This window comes from Hylobates moloch, unplaced genomic scaffold (genome assembly GCF_009828535.3).
Source record: "Hylobates moloch isolate HMO894 unplaced genomic scaffold, HMol_V3 SCAFFOLD_17, whole genome shotgun sequence".
NCBI classification, from domain to species: domain Eukaryota; kingdom Metazoa; phylum Chordata; class Mammalia; order Primates; family Hylobatidae; genus Hylobates; species Hylobates moloch.
The window spans coordinates 24389404-24410525 of record NW_026652292.1 but is presented as its reverse complement, the minus strand read 5'-3'; the positions used below and the strand labels follow the sequence as shown (position 1 = coordinate 24410525).

Sequence of the window (21122 nt, the reverse complement as noted above, 5' to 3'; positions counted from 1 at the left end):
ATATTTATATATATTATTATATATAATAATATATATTAATATATTATATATAATAATACATATTTAATATATAATATTATATATATATTTGTTTCCTCCTCTATTTTTTGAAATGGTTTGACTATAGTTGGTTTGAATTATTTTTAGATTGGTAAAATTCAGAAGTCATTGATCTTGGGCTTTTCTTTGTTGGAACACTTTTTTATTACAACTGCAGTCTCATTCATTATTATTCATCTGTTCAGGCTTTGGATTTCTTCATGGTCCGATCTTGGTGGGTTGAATGTGTCTGGAAATTTATTCATTTCTTCTAGGTTTTCCAATTTATTGGCATACAATTGCTCTTAGAACCTGTAATGATCCTTTGAATTTCTCTGGTCTCAGTCGTAATATTTTTTTATCTTCGATTTTACTTATTTTACTTATTTACTTCTCTTCTTTTTTATTTAGCCTGGATAAATGTCTGTTGATTTTGTTAATCTTTTCAACAAACCATGTTTCTGTTTCATTGATTTTCTGTATTGTTTTTCTTGTTTCAATTTCATTTATTTCTGTTCTGATCTTTATTATTTCTTTTGTTTTACTAACTTTGGGATTAGTTTTCTCTTGCTTTTTCAGTGTCTTATGAGGTATTATTAGGTTGTTTATTTGAAGTGTTCCTACTTTTTTGATGTAAGTGCTTATTGCTATGAACTTTCCTCTTCCTATTGCTTTTTCTGTATTCTGTAGGTTTTAGTAGGTTTCATTAGTTTCAAGAACTTTTCTAATTTTCTTCTTAATTTATTCATTGACTCGCTTATCATTGTGGAGCATATTGATTAATTTTGATGTGTTCATATAGTTTCTAAAATTCCTCATGTGTTTGAGTTGTAGTTTTATTCTACTGTGGTCAGAGAACATGCTTCATATTATTTCAATTGTTTAGATTTTCAAAATATATTTTGTGGCCTAACATGATCTATCCTTGAAAATTATCAATAAGAATGTATGTTCCGCAGCCATTAGATATAATCTTCTGTAAATATTGACTGTGTCCATTTGGTTTACAGTACAGATTAAGTTCCAATGTTTCTTTGTTGATTTTTTGTCTAGATGATCTTTCCAATGCTCAAAGTGGTGTCTCGAAGTCTCTAGCTATTATTGTATTAAGATCTGTTTTTCTCTTTAGCTCTAATAATGTTTGCTTTGTATATATAGGTGCTCTAAGGTTGTATATATAGGTTGCTCAATTTACAATTGTTACATCTTCTTGCTGAATTGACTCCTTTATTATAATATAGTAATAATGTTCTTTGTATCTTCTTATATTTCTGTCTTGGTGACTATTTTGTCTAAATATAGCTACTCCTGCTTTTTGTTGTTGTTGTTGTTTTTACTGGCATAGAATTACGTTTTCCATCCCTTTATTTTCCATCAATGTGCATCTTCATAGATGTAGTGTTTCCTGAATACATTAGATTGCTTTGTCTTTCTTTTTTTTTTATCCATTCAACCAGATTGTTGGGTCTTGTTTTTTTTTTGTCGTTAATTCATGTAACTACACTATGTCTTAGATAGGAGGGTTTAAACCATTTACATCTATTGTTATTATTGAGAAGTAGGGATTTAATCCTCCTTTTTTTTCTGGTTGGTTGTCTTCCTTCCTTCCTTCCTTTCTTTCTTTCTTTCTTTCTTTCTTTCTTTCTTTCTTTCTTTCTTTCTTTCTTTCTTTGTTTCTTTCTTTCTTTCTCTTTTTTCTTTCTTTCTTTTTAACCTCATTATCCACTCCACACTAATTGCATAAACAGACAAGCAAGCAAAGAGAAAACTAACAAAAACTCTACATTTTAACTTCATCTGCTTGCTTTTTAACTTTTTGTTTTTCTGTTTATATCTTATTATACTATGTCTTAAAAAGTTGTAGTTATTTTTTTTTGTTGTTGTTTTTTTTTTTTTTTGAATAGACGGAGTTTTGCTCTGTCTCCCATTCTGGAGTGCGGTGGCGCAATCTCGGCTCACTGCAAGCTCCGCCTCCCGGGTTCACGCCATTCTCCTGCCTCAGCCTCTCTGAGTAGCTGGGACTACAGGCGCCCGCCACCATGCCCGGCTAATTTTTTTTGTATTTTTAGTAGAGACGGGGTTTCACCGTGGTCTCGATCTCCTGACCTCGTGATCCGCCCGCCTCGGCCTCCCAAAGTGCTGGGATTACAAGCGTGAGCCACCGCGCCCGGCCAAAAAGTTGTAGTTATTTTTAATTGGTTGTTTTTATCTTTCTAGTCAAGATATGAGTAGTTTATACACAGTAATTACAGTCTTATAATATGTTATAATATTCTGTGTCTTTCTGGGTACTTACTATTGCTGGTGAGTTTTGTCCCTTCAGATGATTTCTTATTGCTCGTTAATATCTTTTTCCTTTATATTAAGGAACTCCCTTTAGCATTTCTTGTAGGTCAGGTCTGGTGTTGGTGAAGTCCCCTGACTTTTGTTTGTCTATGTAAATCTTTATTTCACCTTCAATTCTTAAGGATATTTCTACTGGATATACTATTTTAGAATAAAAGTGATTTTTTTTTTCCTTTTGCACTTTAAATATGGTGTGACACTCTCTCTTGTCCTGTAAGTTTTCCACTGAGAAATCTGTTGCCAGATGCATTGAAGCTCCTTATATGTTTTTTTTTTATTTTCTCTTGCTGCTTTTAGGATGCTTTCTTTATGTGTCCTTGACCTTTGGAAGTTTGATTAGTAAATGTCTTGTTGGTCTTATTTGGGTTAAATCTGCTTTGTGGTCTATAAACTTCTTGTCTTTGAATATTAATATTTTTCTTTTCTTGTTTTCTTTTTTCTTTATTATTATTATACTTTAAGTTTTAGGGTACATGTGCACAATATGCAGGTTTGTTACATATGTATCCATGTGCCATATTGGTGTGCTGCACCCATTAACTCGTCATTTAGCCTTAGGTATATCTCCTAATGCTATCTCTCCTCCCTCCCCCCACCCCACAACAGTCCCCGGAGTGTGATGTTTCCCTTCCTGTGTCCATGAGTTCTCATTGTTCAATTCCCACCTATGAGTGAGAACATGCGGTGTTTGGTTTTTTGTCCTTGCGATAGTTTACTGAGAATGATGGTTTCCAGTTTCATCGGGATGCCCTCTCTCACCACTCCTATTCAACATAGTGTTGGAAGTTCTGGCCAGGGCAATCAGGCAGGAGAAGGAAATAAAGGGTATTCAATTAGGAAAAGAGGAAGTCAAACTGTCCCTGTTTGCAGGTGACATGATTGTATATCTAGAAAACCCCATTGTCTCAGCCCAAAATCTCCTCAAGCTAATAAGCAACTTCAGCAAAGTCTCAGAATATTAATATTTTTCTCTAAATTTTGGAAGTTCTCTGTTATTATCTCTTTGAATAAACTTTCTACTCTCATCTCTCTCTCTCCTCTTTAAGGCCAATAAATTAATTTTCCCTTTTGAGGCAGTTTTCTAGATCTTGTAGACATCCTTCATTCATTTTTATTCTTTCTCTCTCTTTTTTTTTTTTGCACTGTTCTGTGTTTTTTCAAATAGCCTATCTTCAAGCTAATTGTTTCTTCTGTTTGATCAATCCTGCTTTTAAGATACTCTGATGCATTCTTCAGTGTGCGTTTTTTCAGCTCCAGAATTTCTGCTTGATTCATTTTAGTTATTTTAATCTCTTTGTTAAATTTATGTGATAGAATTCTGAATTCCTTCTCTGTGTTTTCTTGAGTTTCCTGAATATGTTACTGGGAAGTGTGGAGTCCTCAGTTCTTAGACTTACTTGGGAGAAGGAATTCGGCAAAGAGACCATTTAGGCAAAAATAGAGAATTTACTGAAGAAAAGTAGAGAGCAGAGAGTTTATTTAGAGAGAGAGTACACTCAAAGATGAGGCAGAGCAGGCTGTCGACAGTGAATGAGCCAGCAGCAGCCCCAAGAATTCTGCATTGGGTTTTATTGATGCCAGATATTTTCTTGAAATTTCTGTTTCTGTCTTAAGTCTCCACCTTTTTGTTTGTCTAGTTTTCCCACTTGTGCTTTAGTCCTTGCCTATTTCCCATCCCAGGGTGGTGGGATTCTCAGTGACTATTACTTGGTGTGCATGTGTGGGTCTGGTGTTGGATACAAATTCTACCCAATGGCTGCATTGCTCATTCTGTCACCCCAGGAAGGTTGAATAGTGGTCAAATCTATACTCATTGTGCCTTTGTGTCTCTTAGGAATTTCTCCTTTGCCCTCTTCTCTTCCTTATAAGCTATATTCTGACAGGTTAACTACAGAGTGAGTAATTACTGGGCATCTTAAGGGTGTTCCTTTCAGCATAAGTACTTCCCATCTTCTCTGCTCATATCTGGCATGCATATTTTAGGTGGCCTCTGGGATGTGAGATTTTCCAGACCTCGCTTTTCTCAGGTGCTCTCCCTCCTGCTCATGTCTAGCTATCTGCCCACTCTAACAAAAACAGCTATTATGAATCCTGTTTGAAAGGTCAGATAGCTCTGTCTGTCCAGAATTAGTACCTGGTGCCCATTTAGTTCATTTGACGAAGTCATGTTTTCCTCACTAGTCTCAATATTTGAAGATGTTCATCAATGTCTGGGCATTAAAGAGTTTGGTATTTATTGTAGTCTTTTCAGTCTGTGCTTGTTCGACTGGTCCTTCTTGGGAAGGCTACTCAAGTATTTGAAGGAACATGGGAGTTGTAATCTTTGGTGTCTTTGGTCACTGAAGCCATATCTGGATAAGAGAATCCCAGGCTCATTCATTAATGCTGTGGCTCTTGCAGAATCATAGAGGTACTGCTTTGGTGGTCTTGAGTGAGATTTGGGAGAATTACCTGCATTACCAGGCAAAGACTCTTGCTTTCTTTCTTTTCCCACTTTTTTTCAAGCAAACAGAGTCTGTCTCTCTGTGCTGAGCTGCCTGCAGCTGGGGTAGGGGTGACACAAGCACCCCTGTGGGCCTCGCCACTGGGACTGCACTGGGTGTCTCACAAGGCCCACAGTAACCACTGCCTGGCTACCGTCTGTTTTCACTCAAGTTTGGAGGGCTCCAAAATCAACACACAGTGAATCTGGCCAGGCTTATATTCTTCCTTTCAGGGCAGTGAGTTTCCCCTGGTCCTAGGTGGGTCCAGAGATGCCACCCAATATCCAAGACCTGAAGTCAGGAACCTTAGAAATCTATGTGGGTTCTCTACTGTACTGAGGCTAAGCTGGCATCCAAACCACATAAAGAAAATCCCTCAGTCTTCCCTCCCCTTTCCTCAAGCAGAAGAGTCTTTCCCTGTAACCATACTACCTCAGGCCCATGACAAGTACTGCCTAGCTACCGCCAATACTCACTCAAGGCCCAAGGACTCTTTTGTCAGCTGCCAGGCCTGGGTCTCTCCCTTCAGGGAAGTGGGCTTCCCTCTGTCCCCAGGCAGGTTCAGAAACGCTGTTCAAGAGCCAAGGCCCATAATTGGTACCCCAGGATTACTTTTGGTGCTCTACCCCACTGTGGCCAAGCTGGTCCACCAGCTGCAAGATAAAGTCCTTCTGCTTTCCTCAAACAGGATTCTTTCCCCACAACCACCACAGCTGGGAATGTGCTTGATCATACCTGAAGCCAGTACAGCTCTGAGTCTTACCCACGGCCCACGGCCCATGGCAAGTACTGCTTGCCTACCACTGCTGATAATTCAGGGTCCAGGGGCTACTTTAGTCAGCAGATGATGAGTCCTGCCAGAATTGGATTCTTCCCTTAAGGATAGTGGGTTCCCTTCTGGCCCAGGGTGTGTCTGGAAATGTCACTCAGTAGCTAGGGCCTGAAATGGGGGCCTCAGGACTCTGCCCTATCCTACTGTGACTGAGCAGGTATCCAAGTGACAAGACAAAATCCTCTTTATCCTCCTATCTCCTATTTTCAAGCAGAGGAAAAGATCCCTCCCAGAGGTGCTAGTTGTGCTGTTGGTGGTTGGGAAAGAGGTGGCACAAGTATGCATTTGGCTGCCCTAGTTGGTGTCTCACTAGGTAACATCCCCCCCAAGTCCACTGGCTCTGAGCCTAGCAAGGCACCAGGACTTGTCCAAGAATTACAGTTTTTGTGGCCTAGACTGCCTTTCAAGTTTATTTTAGACCCCAGAACCCTTTAGCCCATGGTGGCAGGACCTGCTGGCATTTGGCTTCTGACCACTGGGATGGGCAATTCCCCTCCGGCCAGGGTTAGTCTAAATGCCTTCCCCATGGGTGCCAGCTGAGTTCTACCCCAAGTTGCTTTCCACTGTGACAGGGCAGCATTGAGTTCCAATGCAAAGTTTCACAATCACTACATTCACCCTCTCCAGCACATAGATTCTCTCCTCACCATGTGGCTGCTGCAAGGGGATGACAGAAGAGTGGTCCAGCCAATTCAAGACTGTCTTTTCTACCTTTTTCAGTGCCTCTTTTATTAATATGATGGTAAAATCAGATACTGTGGTCACTCAACTGATTTTTCATTCTTACGAAGGTGCTTTTTTTGTGGATAGTTGTTCAATCTGATGTTCCTGTGGGAGGAATGATCACTGTAGGCTTGCACTTGGCCGCCTTACTCCACCTCCTCTTCCACAAATCAATTTTTTTTAAAATGTTAAACTCAGATATTTTATTAGCCTGGATTCTCCAGAGACACATAAGACATATGTAATTTTATTATAAGGAATTGGTTCTCAAGATTATGGAGGCCAGAAAGTTCCACGAGCTGCAGTTGGCAAGCTGAAGACCCAGGAGAACTATGGTATAGTTTCAGTCTGAGTCCAAAATACTGAGATGCTAGAGAGTATATGGTATTGAGTTCCAGATTGAGTCTGAGTCCAAAGGCAGGAGAAGATTGATACATTGGCTTGCAGATAGGCGAAGAGAGTACATTCTCTCTTACTCAGCTTTTTATTTTGTACTCAGGACTTTAAGGGATTGTTTAAAGACTAGTCACCCATACTGAGGTGTGCAATCCACTTTACTAAGTCTATCCATTCAAATTCATCTGTCCTCTCTTCCTCACAGACCCATCCAGAATAATGTTTAACCAGATATCTGGACACTCTATGGACCTATCTGGACACACAAAGTTAACTATCACAAATCTACCTCTTGTCAACTTGGTACGCATATGCATCTTCTTCAATCATACATAGTCCTCGAATAAAAAAAAATAAAAGAAGGAAGGAAGGACAGTAAGAAGGTCATAAATCCACCTAACATGACACAACTATTTTGCATACAACCAAAAATACACTGATCCCTTTCCCAGAAGAGAAGGTAAAGACCTTGAGTAATGCATACTTTCCTCCTTGGTATCTCATTGCTTGCATGTTATAATGATAAATTAATAATGAAATACTTCAAGGTAAAGTTAATATATCTTGTTACATGGTAAGGGGATACGAAAATGAAGAGAACAAAGATTTGAAATATACACACATATTCATGACAAAATCAGGAGGAAATATTCATCACAATTATGTCTTTGTTTCTCTAACTGGTCATATGGTTGTAGCTGGTCTTTATAATTACTTTTTACACGATCCATTTTATATTTTGTTTGCATTCAGCAAACACCTCAGCAGGACATGGTTTTTCATCTGGTGGAGTTAGTGAACCCTTCTTTCCTGAAGGATTTGTATCATTAGCAGTCCTGCAGGGGTTGGGTTGTTATAATTTTCATTGACTTTAAATACAGCATATGGGAACACTAAGATATAATCTGAGGGAACTCCTGTATACCGGACATACTCTTCCTTACCTCCATTGTGGATTAGCAGCTGCATTTCCCCTCAGTCATCAAGTTTAATCTCTGCAGCCAGCACAGTAACTCTCTTCTTTGCCTGTTGATTTAGATGCATGAGGAGCCCAAAGTGTCTAGGCAGCATTATTTACTTCCAGCTCAATAAAATTATTGATGTATCTCTCTGTGTAAGTTTTCCTCCCTTTGGAGGTAAGACCTCTAGGCCGGCAGAGCACAAGAATGTGCAAACAGTAAGCAAAATTTTCTAGTGGGTCACTACAGATAATAACAAGTGATGTCACTCTTATTTCTAGGTCTTGATTCCTAAACCTGTGAATCCCAGCTACAGGAAAAACAGCACCGTATATTAGGCATTAATTCAAAGCATATACAACCTTCTAGGGAACCTTGGACCAACCCTGCAAGGTATTGCCAACCAGTTGGCAAAGAAACTAAATTTTTATTAGGCCGTTCCATCATTCTATTAAACCAGCTGCCACAGAGTGTTGAGGATCATGGTGGGGTCAGAAACTCCAGGAGCATGGGCCCATTTATGCTTTTTTTTTTTTTTCTGTGAAATGAGCTCCTTTGTCCGAAGCAATGCCATTTGGAATATCACAAAGCATTCTGCAAATTATGCAAGCACAAGTATGGTAGTTTTGGCAGAAGTATTGCTTGCAGGGAAGGCAAATCTATATCCACTGTAAGTGCCTATTTAGTATTTACTAAGGACAAAACATTATCTCTTCCAAAACGGGAGCCAACCAATGTAATCATCCTGCCATTATGTAGCTGACTGATCTTTTGGGGGATGGTGTCATATCGAAGGCTCAGTGTTGGTTTCTGTGGCTGAGAGCTTCAGCATTCAGCAGTGGCTGTAGAGAGGTTGGCCTTGGTGACTGGAAGTCCATATTGCTGATCCCAAGCATAACCTCCATCCCAGCCATCATAGCCACTTTTTTCATAAGCTCACTGGCTGATGACAGAGGCAGCTGGGGAAAGAGGCTGGCTGGTATTCATAGAACAGGCTATCCTGTCCACTTCATTATTAAACTGCTGGTATGTTGAGGTTATTATTTGGTGAACATGAACATGGATGTTTACATTTTTGCCCATTCAGATTGATCTGTTCACATACCTCCTCCCCAAATTTCCTTGTCATCGATTTTTCAATCATGCTCCTCCCAAGGTCCCAGTCATAGAACCATACCATTAGTCACAGCCTGTGAATTGGTACACAATTGCACATGTGGCCATTACTCCTTCCAAGCAAAGTGAACAACCAGGAGTATTGCTCAAATTCTGCCACTAGCAAGAGTTCCCTTCATCATTTCTATTCACAAATGTTATAGAAAGGAGCTATATGCTACAGCTGCCCACTTTCAGTTGGTACCTGCATAATGTGCGGAACCATCTGTAAAACAGGCCTGAACCTTCTTTTCTTTAGTAAAACCAATCACAGGGAATTATCTGTGAGGCCACAGAGGAAGTCTGAGAGACAGAAGGCAGTGTAGCAGGAGTGGGGACTGTGGAAATTTGTGCTATTTCTTCATATAACTTATTTGTGCCTTCATGGCCTACTGAGACCATATCACCTATATACAACATCCATTTGATGATGGAATTCTGATGTGCATGTCCAACTTTAGGACTTGGTGAGTCAGGTAATAGTACGCTCACTCAGATCACATAGTAAATTGGTAGACAATAGTTAAATGTTCAGTTTTTAAGACTCAGTAGCAGATCAAAACTGCCTCTCAAAGAGAGGGCAGTTACCTGCAGACAACAGCAAGGTTTTTTTTTTTTTTTCAGAACTCTATGAGAGAGTGCTATCTTCAAAGGATTGGATGAGATACACACATATTGAGAAGGTCAATCTGTTGTATTTAGACTACTGATTCAAATATTAGTTTCACCCAAAAACATCTTCACAAATATACCCAGAATATTGTTTAATTGAATATCTCTGCATCCCATGGCCCAATCAGGCTGACACATAAAATTAACCATTACAGATTTATTTTAAATTTTTAATTTGTTCTGTAGGTACTTGTTTAATTTCTCAAATTTCTAAAAACACAAAAAAACCTACATCAAGGAAAACTAAAATAATACTGTTGAAAAATAAGAGCATGTTTAAAAAGTAATGTAATTGGGCTTATAATAGATAACATTCTCTACTTGTCCACCTTTTTCATCTCTTGCTATTTGTTTCCTTTCATCAAATTATATATTTTTTCTTTCCATCCTCTTAGAATAAAATGACAAGTAATGCAAAGATAAAGATACAAAAATATTAATTATAAATGGTTTGAAAAAGGCATTTCAAAAAGATAATCATTAAAAATATCATTGACACAGAGATTTATAAGATGTAATTTATGTTAAAAAGGCAAGTTTTAGTTATGATCTGATTTTTCTAATTGTGTTTATGTGAAAAGTTAGTGTTAAAAAGAGGAAATATTTATGATCTTCAAGAAATATATATTGAGTGACTTAATAGAAGAATATCTGTCTTTCCCTTATGTATTTTATAGCTTAGTGGGCATGGTAAACAATTACATCAAATGTGATGAGTATCATGATAGGGAATGAAGTGTGCTATGTCAGTCAAGAGCAGGCTCATTCATCCTAATCTAGTGAGTCAGGAAAGGCCTCCCTAAGGAGGAAATTGTAAAATGAGATATGACAAATACTTAGTTAGAGGAAAATACAAAAAAGAAGGTAAAGGTGTAAAAAGGTGAGGGAAACAGCTGCAAACATCAGGCTTGAAAGCTGGAACAGGCCTTCTGAGACATAAAGACAAAACAAAACAATTGCCGTGTATAGAATATATAGCAAGAGGGAAAAGAGGCAGAGATGCCTCTGGAATTCAGGGCCGGATTATCCAGGATGTATAAATAAGGCTATAAAATTCAAGCAATTACAATAATAATAAAATAAAGATTTAAAAAATTATACTTTTTCAATAAAATAAACATAAATGTAAAAACAAACAAGCAAACTACAGGCCAATATAACACCAAAATGTGCATGATGCTAACCCTGGTTTTTATGACTTCAGGTTTATAGTTCTTAAATGCTGTGACTCGAAGACTTTTAATCTAGATTGTAATATGACTACATTTGTGATGTGGAAAAATCACCCTCTTTAGTATGAAAAATTGCTTGGAGTAGAGCAAGAGTGGAGGCAGCATGATTAGAAGATTGCTCTGGTGGTCCAGAGAAGATAAGATGAAGGAAAAGATATGATGTAGCCATAGAGATGAAGACAGATATCTTGAGAAGATATTTCAGAGATGGGAAGACTACATGTGACAATTATTTTGATGCTGAGCTTGCAAAAGAGGTGTAAAATATGAAACATTTCTAATTTTGGCTATGATTTAAAAACATAATTTAAATAGTCAAATAATTCAAAGATAAAATGGAATGCTGAGGAAATAGGTGGGGTCAGGATGTAAATGGGAATTGTAAAGTATATGATGTAAGTCAATATAGCAGGGATAAGCTAGTTAAAACTCCAGTTTTATTTAAAATTTACTTTCTTGGTAATTTTGAATATATAGTTTATTATTTATTATAGTCACCATGCAGGGCAAAAGACCACTGAAGATTATCACTCCTGAATAAACAAAATTTTGCATTCCTTGATGAATATCTCCCACCTCCATCCACATCCTTGTAAAAGTTCACACCACAAAAACAAAAACATAAGTATGTGAGGTGAATTTGTTAATTAGATTTAATAATTTTACAATGTAAGCATATATCAAAATATACTGTAGTCATAATTTTATGATAAAAACAATTATTGTTTTTAATTAATTAAAAAATTATTTTCAGAATCGTGTTAGGATTGTAAAATCTTTAAGGTTGTTTTTCAATTCGTAATTTCTAGGATTACATGGTCTGTTTGTTGTAAATATTCAATGATCAGCCTCCTACATTAAGAAGTTATTTTTACAGATGGGCATTTATCAATGAAAAGAAGATAATTTATGAAAACAAATCCTATTTTTTCCTAAGACAGTTCATATGGCCAGAGGACAAGCTGTGAGTTTTACATTACTTGAAATCTAAAAGGCATACAAAATATAACATTTTCTAAAAATGAGAACATCATGGTTGAAATAGTATTCTCCCAGAGTCGTATAGAAAATAAGTAATTACAAATCTCTCTCTCTGATTAGTCTCTGTGAATACAGAGCCTGTGAATCTACAATCAATGTTCTACAGTAGTTCCCCCTTAATCATGGTTTCACTTTCTGAGATTTTAATTACCCACAGTAAATAACAACAAGATATTTTGAGAGAGAGAGAGACCATTCAAATAACTTTTGTTATAGTATATGGTTATAATTGTTCAATTTTATCATTATTGTTGCTTATCACTTATTGTGCTTAATTTATTAATTAAATTTTGCCGTAGGAAGGTACATATAGGAAAAGACATAATATATACAGGGTTCAGTACTCTCCACAGTTTCAGGGATCCACTTATAAAATGTATCCCCCACAGATAAGGTGATACTCTGTACTGAAGGAGAATAAAATCAGTTAAAAATTAAGGTAGCTATTCTAAACTTGTCATTATAATACATTCAGAAATCTCTCAAATCATATCTTAGAGCTTAGTCATTTTAAATGTAATCAACATTAATTAATCTTTTACACTCAAGATGTAGGTTAATGGATTTTTTTGTAATGCCCTAGAGGTTTAAATCTTGGTAACATTTTATTCATAAATATCTTTGTTTTGACAGATACATATTAATTTTCACATTATTTTAAATCTAGTCCCTTATGATGTCTAAATATGACTGTTAAAAATTTTGAGTATAATAAGAACTGAAATATTTAACTCCCTCTCACAGCGAAAGTCAAGATAACCATTAAGATAATTATTGCAAAGCTGTTATATGGACACGAATTGACAGCGCCAAAATTATGTTTTATGTAATGATAATGTATATATTTACAGAACTCTTCTTTTCTACCTCTCTAAAGCTTCACACTGACCAAGATAAAGGAGATGGAAATTTAAAATACATACTAACAGGAGATGGGGCTGGCAGTCTGTTTGTTATAGATGAAAATACAGGAGACATTCATGCTGCAAAGAAACTAGACAGAGAAGAAAAATCTCTGTACATTCTTCGTGCCAAGGCTATAGACAGAAAAACTGGGCGGCAGGTGGAACCGGAATCGGAATTTATCATTAAAATTCATGATATCAATGACAATGAGCCAAAATTTACAAAAGACTTATACACTGCCAGTGTTCCTGAAATGTCTGGAGTCGGTAGGTATATTCTAATCCATGTAAGCTACTTTTTATTTGTTTGTTTGCTCAGGTAATTATTATTGACATGTGGTTATGATATGTGGCCTCTTTCAAAATAAGAGTTATAACTGTAAACTACTATTTAGCTTAAACTAACTCTTCTATTTTTATTTCTATATATCTTAATTCTCCTGTTATGTTGTAATTTATATAAAATATGATTATCAATAGCAGTTAATTCATTTTATTTCAATCAATACCCTCAACTCTACTAACTGGCGTTCAAATGGCAGTTAAGTGGAATGTATTTTTGCCAGAAATCAAAAGAATAATAGATAGTATCAGCAGCTTTGGACAATTTTGCTTGCATTATTTTGAATAACAGTGCTTGCATTTGGCAAATTTCTATTGAAGTGTTTTCTCATTTGATCATTAAAGCCAACTTATGTGGTAGGCATGAGAAATAGAACTTTAAATCCCTATTCTGTTAATTAGAAACTCAAGTTTCAGAAAGATTAAGCAACTGAATTAAGATCAAATAACCTGGTAGCATCATGACAAGATTGCAAGTCTCTTTATGTTATTTTTGTGCACATTCTACCACTGAACATTGGCTTATGCAAACTGAAAATAATTGTTTCACTTCTTAAGGCTGCCCACCATTTTAGATACCACTTGTGCGAAGTTTTTTCTGTGTATGACTACATTTAACTCTATTAATATAAAAGGTTAAGGTTTGTTAATGAGTCAATGAGAACTGATTCACATCATAAAAATATTTCCAAAATAAGGACATAAACTTAATTTATAAGATCTGCAGCCAATTTCCCAAATTTGGTACAATTTAGTTGAATACTATTTCAAAACCAGTTTTCAGTGTATGTTTTTGACATTCTTATAACTAATATGTTTCAGTCTAAAATAATTTCTATAGAAGGAGAAACAAACTTATCCACCTTTACTGAATGTTTAATGTAAAATGTTAACTATGTGAGATATTTAGCAGGAAGAACCAAGAATTTTTAAAAACTTATTTATTCTCACCTCAAATGAAATGTCATCTAACTGAAGAAAATGCAGTTAAATAGAACTGAAATAGCACTTTCAGGTATTCACTCTAATAAAACAAAAGGAATTTATCAAATTAGTCAGGAGTCCTGTGAAATCATAAAGCTCTAATACAAAAATGAGTGGATATGTTTCCTGTTATATTTTTTAGTATCTTAGTTGCATGGAAAGTACTAGATTGGTTTGCATAGGTCGACCAGTGGGCTAATTCAGACATACATCATTTTTTTTAAAGGGTTTATCTGTGAGATTAAGGTACATATAAAATTACACTCATCAATTTCCTATTGATGATTATTTCAAAGTAATTCTGTTTTCGTTAGTACCTTTTGTAAAATATTATTTTTTCTCTTGTGTACATATTATTTTACCAGGTATGTTGAAACCTTACAATATAAAACTTTCGCTTATCCTTCCCCAGAAAGATTTGACATACCTAGAAAAGTAAAAAGTATAATTAAGATAATGGAAATCTTTGAATATGAGAAACTTTAAGAATAATTATTTTAAATGTGAATACACAAAATATTTCAAAGAAGTACCCCACTTTTGTGAAAAAACAAATATTTCCCTATCAGAGACTATTGATATTTAATCTCACATAACCTGTATTTTCTCCTACATTATTTTCTGATACTTAATGGACTATTATATTTTACTCTGTGTATTATTATTTGTCACCTGTATACATAATTCAAATGTATTTTGTCTCATATGAAATACTAATACAACTAGGTTCTATTAATATTTCTTGAGTAACAATATCAGAACTGAAATACAGACACACACACACATATATGTATATATTTTAGAATCCTTCACTGGTTCCATCACTCATAATAAAATATACAATATATAAGTTTATGCATGAAAGATGTTTTGTAGTTTATATTGTACAAAATCTCTTTCTGTAAGGCAATCTACATTTCATTTGCATAAGCTTTAAAGTGTAAGCAGTACAACTTTGGATCAGTGTAGGTTGCAAATACAAGGATTTGAGCCATTGTCAGTTGCATTCACTACCTGGCTAGAATTCCCAAAAAATGAGACAAGTATATAGTAGCAGGCAGATGTATGGCTCTGGCTACAGTTTTTGGAACTAAAAAATAAAGATTTAAGAATATGGATAAATTTTAATCCTATTTGTAGAGGACAATTGTTATTCTTGGTTTCTAATACTAACATTATATTACTTGCTTCCACTTCGGTTCACCTAAAACTTTGTATGTGCTTCCATTACTTAAACATAAATGTATAATACTACATATACAATATGTATATGTAGAAGATACTATACTTGGTTTAATTGCCTATTTTAATAAATACATAAACATGAGCCCAAAAGAATTAAACTGACTTGGCCAAGTTACTACTAGCCTAATTTTAAAAAGAAAAACAAAAGTTAATAGATGCAGAGTGTATTAGTCTGTTTTCATGCTGCTGATAAACTCATATCCGAGACTGGGAAGAAAAGGAGATTTAATGGAATTGCAGTTCCACATGGCTGGGGAGGCCTCACAGTCATGGCAGAAGGCAAGGAGGAGCAAATCATGTCTTACATGGATGGCAGCAGGCAAAGAAAGAGAGCTTGTGCAGGGAAACTCCTGTTTTTAAAACCATCAGATGTCTTGAGACTCATTCACTATCAGGAGAAAGATGCAGAAAGGACCCGCCCCCATAATTCAATCACTTCCCCATCAGGTTCCTCCCGTGACACATGGGGATTGTGGGAGTTACAATTCAAGAAAAGATTTGGGTGGGAACATAGCCAAACCATATCACAGAGATAGCTGGACAATTTTAATGCCTTATTATTTTTCTCTTTTAAATAGTTATGTTTATTATTCAAAATCTAGTCTGGAAATATTTTAATTTATTAAATCGTGAGTAACTCCTCTAAATTAGTATTTTTCTTATTTATTACTTTAAATCAAATGCCCTTCTCATTCAAATTAAATCTAAATAAGAATTTAAGGGGATAAAGCCCCTGCATTTTAATACACACATATCTATATATCTGTATATATAAAAAACTATATATATCATATATATCACTATATGTAACCATATAATATGTCTAAATAAAAAGTGGATGTATTTTACCTCCTAAATTTGTATTGATCTTTTATTATAACTCTCCTACCTTATTTAAAGGAAAATAAAAGACTAACTTATTATAATTATTGCAGGTGTGATTTTCTTTACTCCTATGTATCCAAATAAACCAATTTATATAGGAAAACTAACAAGTAATATTTAGGAACTCTGCCATGCCTTGTGTATCCCATATATTAACAGTTAAATCTGATGCATAATCAAAGAATTAAGAATACATCTATAAATAAAATAATACACAATGATTTAATTCTAAAATTATTTTTAGATAGTACAAGCTATTTTCATTTAAATCAAAGAGTTGAAAACTACAAGCGTTAGTTAGCTTTGTGAAGAAATAGAGTATTATGGAATAAGATAAGATTTCTTTATTATTGCCCTACCCTTCTTTACGATGTTATTTTCTGTCGATATCCATTTATCTGCCCCTTATTTCCATTCATTTTTATTTCTTAAAGTATTTGTTTCTTCCTCTTCTCTCTCACCAACTGCTTCCCTTGTTGTTTCCCTCTGCTTCAGTTTCTGTCTGTCACAATTATATGCCATATTTCACATTGGATTTTTAGTGCCAAATGCCCAACCCATTTTCAGTTAAAATAAAGTGACTCCAATAAACTCATGAAATCTGAAATACATTATCATATTCTAATCAGAACATATAATCTTGAAGATATACAAAGATATATATTTAAAGATAACGGGATACTCTTCGATTACAACTTTTTGTATTTTCCATTTCTATTTCTAATTTTTATTTTTTTATTTCTTGTGATCATTACACTACTGATTAAATATTTTCTATCAACTTGCTTCATGTGCATGCTTTCGTCTTCACCTACGCAAATTTTTGTTTTGTAAATTTGGTGACTGGGGATGCTTCCTTTCTCAGTGACTGGAAATTTCCCCTACCTTCACTCTCAAAAACCTATCCAGTCCTCCTCCTAACACTTTGACCCCCAACCAGGAATCCCTTTGTAATTTTTTACAGACAACAAAAATAACTCAGTCAATGAATTCTTCATGTCCCAGAAGTTCACTACGTGTGGATTCAATAATGTATCCAATTGTATTTTTAACACCAGAGAGATAGGCCTTTTGGTAAAGTATTTATAAAGAAAATTCTTGACCACATATATTTAGAATGGACTTAGACCTAGTCCAGCTCTATCACATACCAGTTTTGTGGTCATTAGCAACTTCTATGGCCCACACCCCACATGTATCATGAGGATAAAGTAATAAAAACCAATCAGGTACTGAGAACTATGTCTAGTCTACATTAAGCATTCTGTGAAAGTTAGTTCTTATGATTTTGCACTAGATTCTCTGCTGCATTGTAAGTATAAGTGTTGAACAAACTAGATATGGACTCTGCCCTTAAAGAGTTTTCATTTCACAGTAAAATAAACTTATAGCTAACAAAGCATGATTTAAATGCCTGGACATCGAATTAATGGCCCCTTATAATTCCACGACACTGTCTGAAAACATCACCCCTACTTCTCTTATTAGTGGCCCCCACAGCACAAACATTTATGTCAAGGGCACTGTTTACCCCTGCTCCTCAAGTTAGTGGCTGTCATCACCCTACGGCAGAAGCAAACAGTTGACTCTATCAAAATCAGATTCATAGAATGCTGTGAAGAATAAACTCCTTTTTCATTTTCTGTAACATTCATTATCTCATTCTCACATTGAACCAAGTCAAAATATTCCAGTTTCTTTTTCTACAGTGCTCAAAAAATAGGCCTTAGGCTACAGGGTAGGAAAAAGCCCATACTATTCACCTCTTTTCTTTGTTTCCTCTAGTTCATAGACTGATTCTGTTTCTTTATCCTTTAGTTGGCTTTACCATTATATAAACCACTCCAGACATACGGAAAGACAGATGATAGATAGATATACATAGGTGCAGATAAAGAGAATGTGTGTGTGAGAGAGAAAGCTTTTAAGTGTTACACAACATAATAGGCTGTGATATATATTTTCTGACATTACCATGCCACAAAGTTGCTTTTTATTAAAGAAGAGTAAAGGCAGTATTTCCCCTTCTCAATACTATCTGTGTCTAGAAAACCGTTTAAATTAGTAACATTTATACTGACTAAGTAATCTTTGTATACAAATATTTTATTGTAAGTTTATATATAGAGATAATTAATGCCAGATAGATAGATAGATAGATACACACATACATACATACATAGATACATAGATAGATAGATAGATGACAGATACGAGGCCTAGGTTTTGGGGTCATTTACATTTGTGATTTTAAATATTTCAAACACTAGATTCAAAATATTTTCATATTTGCATATAAGGCACAAATATATAGAGGGATGTTTTTTCTTTTATATATGAAGTTTATTTTGTATAGTGTAATAAAATGAATTGATTTAACTTCCCCTAATATGATGTGTAAATATATATGTAAGACCAACTGACATAGCTTGGTTACATTGTGTAATCTAAACTTTTCTTATCTTTAAATTATAATAATAATTATATTGATGAATTTTTCTCCCATGTCCAGAGGAATGCTTTTGGTTCCCTGAAATCTTTAGCCACCAAGTTATTTATTTATCAGCTTTTAACATTTCTTCATGATTTACTATTATAGAATTAGCCTCTGTGTCTTCGAAATTTTTCCTAAAGATTATTAGTTATATAGTTAAGTAAATAATGAGTTAAGAATTACAGTAAACTTCTTTGATTCCTTAACATATTTTCTATTTAAAGTAAGATATTATATGCAAAACTCTTATAAAAATGTCAATTGCAAAAATAATGGTCTCAAAATCATGTTCACCTCTTTGATATGAGATGCAATATATAAATTTGTCATTCAAGTTTCACTGTGTTTTACTTACTATATTTTATCTTTAATATGAAAATAAAATATTTATTTTAAATAACTAAAGAATAAATTAAAATTATACATATTTTGGAAAATTTAGTGGCATGTAAATATCCATGTGTATTCTCTTTTATTTTGTCTTTATAAAGAAACATTTATAAAATTAGTATAAAACATAAAAACCATTTTCTATTTAATTTTATTACTAAATACTTTTAACTGTGTAATAAGTCATTACACCTCTGAAAAAAACAACTCTTTATTCCCTATAATCCAACACACTGTCTCTCAGTTTGCTAAAAAATAACATATCAATGATATTTCGTCAGTGACTACCAGTATTTAAAGCATTCTTAATTGTTACCAGAGCTCTGAAAGGTGGAACAAGTACTTTATGTGTGCTTTTAGCTTTTTGGCCACATTATAGAGTTTATTTCTGTTGTTTATATTAACTTCTTTCTCTTTGTTAAGCGTCTTTGCATAACTTCAAAGATCATCTACCCACTAATAGACCTAATAATCAAAATTAAAATTCCACAAAAATATTATTTGAAAGAGTCAAATAAATGTAGAAGATTGTTTTTACCTGTACCCATTATGAAAGCTTAACAATAATGCTCATGTGAAAAGAAAAATAAAATAGGTAACTCAAGAAACTTCCTAAAATTGATGAACGAACTACTTGTATTTTCAGCATATTGGTAATGCTTAATAATTCATATTTCAATAACCTCCAATTGTGAAAGCCACACTTATTCTAATATATATCTCATAAGGTTATATAAAAAGGACATTACATGTAAATTTAAAAAAAAAACACTTTGTTGAACTTCTGCACATCATAAAGTGATTTGTGTGGGGGGAATGTAAATCACTTTGTCATTTTTGCTTTCATCTAATGAACACATGGGTAGATAATTTTTTATTGATAAAAGCTTACAGCTGGGATGGATTAAGTAAATATGCAATGTTTCCATTCACTCACAGGACACATCAATTCCGTTACAGTTGAGAAAACAGAGGCCTCAAGAGAATGAGCTCAAGTTGTCATTGTTATGCTAATTAATTTGGAGAAAACATTAAAAAGCCTTGCTCAATTCATGTGTTAACATTGAAATATATTGACAGGAAATGAGCTGTTAATATTGATCTTAATTACTATATATTAATTTTTGGAATTGGCGTACACATATATATGCAACATTTGAGAAACATCCACCGTAATTCAATTAGACAAGTTATTGCGTGTGTAATGTATGTGGGCTATTAAATTAGGTGGTAGGGCCAATATGGAATTCTTCCTGTTTTCAAAAACTGTAAAATGTATGTAAGAGTCAGACTCAAACTTTTAGAAATTATGTAAAATATACTGAAAAATGTCCTACAATCTAGCTTTGTCCAAGGGCACACCTAGCAGGCTTCAGTTATGGGGGATGTTAGAACCATGCTTTGAATCTTTATAGAAATTCAGGAAAAAATAATTCTAAAAATTCATCAATTTATTTTATTATGCTGATCCCTGCTTTTAAAGCACTTTTATGTTTTGAAAGATTTGAAACAAAATTTAACATAATTTAAATTTAATGATATAAAATTAGATAGTAAGGTTAAATTGCAGTATTGCATGTGACACAGAATTACACACTTTACATCTTCTTTTGGAGAATAATGATTTACAAATGTGCAGCAAATAACCAGTATTATGCAGCATATCAATAGGGGTAATCATAAGACCCATATTATCTATATTTAAAAGAGAGGCATAGGCCCTCATAATTAGTTATATCTTGGGAACAAAAAATATCTTGCATGTCAATGTTACAGCATTTTGGTTTATTTCTTCATAGAAATTGTCTCTATTTTTTTATTTTACTTACCATTCAGTGTCAAATATACCAGAGTAAAAAGCAGCCACAGATTAAAAAATGTTAGATTTATCTTTTAAATACATGTTTCCACTTAGTGGTAAATGTATTAATTGCAGATTTCGTGTGTGTTATATTTGTTTTAAGAATGTTTGCCCTAAAATATTTCCAATAAATTAAAA

The 21122-nt window shown here is 34.3% G+C and overlaps 1 protein-coding gene across 2 annotated transcripts in view; it reads left to right on the top strand.

Annotated features, from left to right (window-relative positions):
• Positions 1-21122, top strand: part of CDH9 (cadherin 9) — a 167336-nt gene that overhangs the window by 115349 nt on the left and 30865 nt on the right. For both annotated transcript variants that reach the window (XM_032135572.2, XM_058430253.1), the window contains one exon: positions 12756-13050. In XM_032135572.2, the coding sequence (XP_031991463.1) occupies positions 12756-13050 (295 nt within the window). The remainder of the gene's footprint in view (positions 1-12755; positions 13051-21122) is intronic.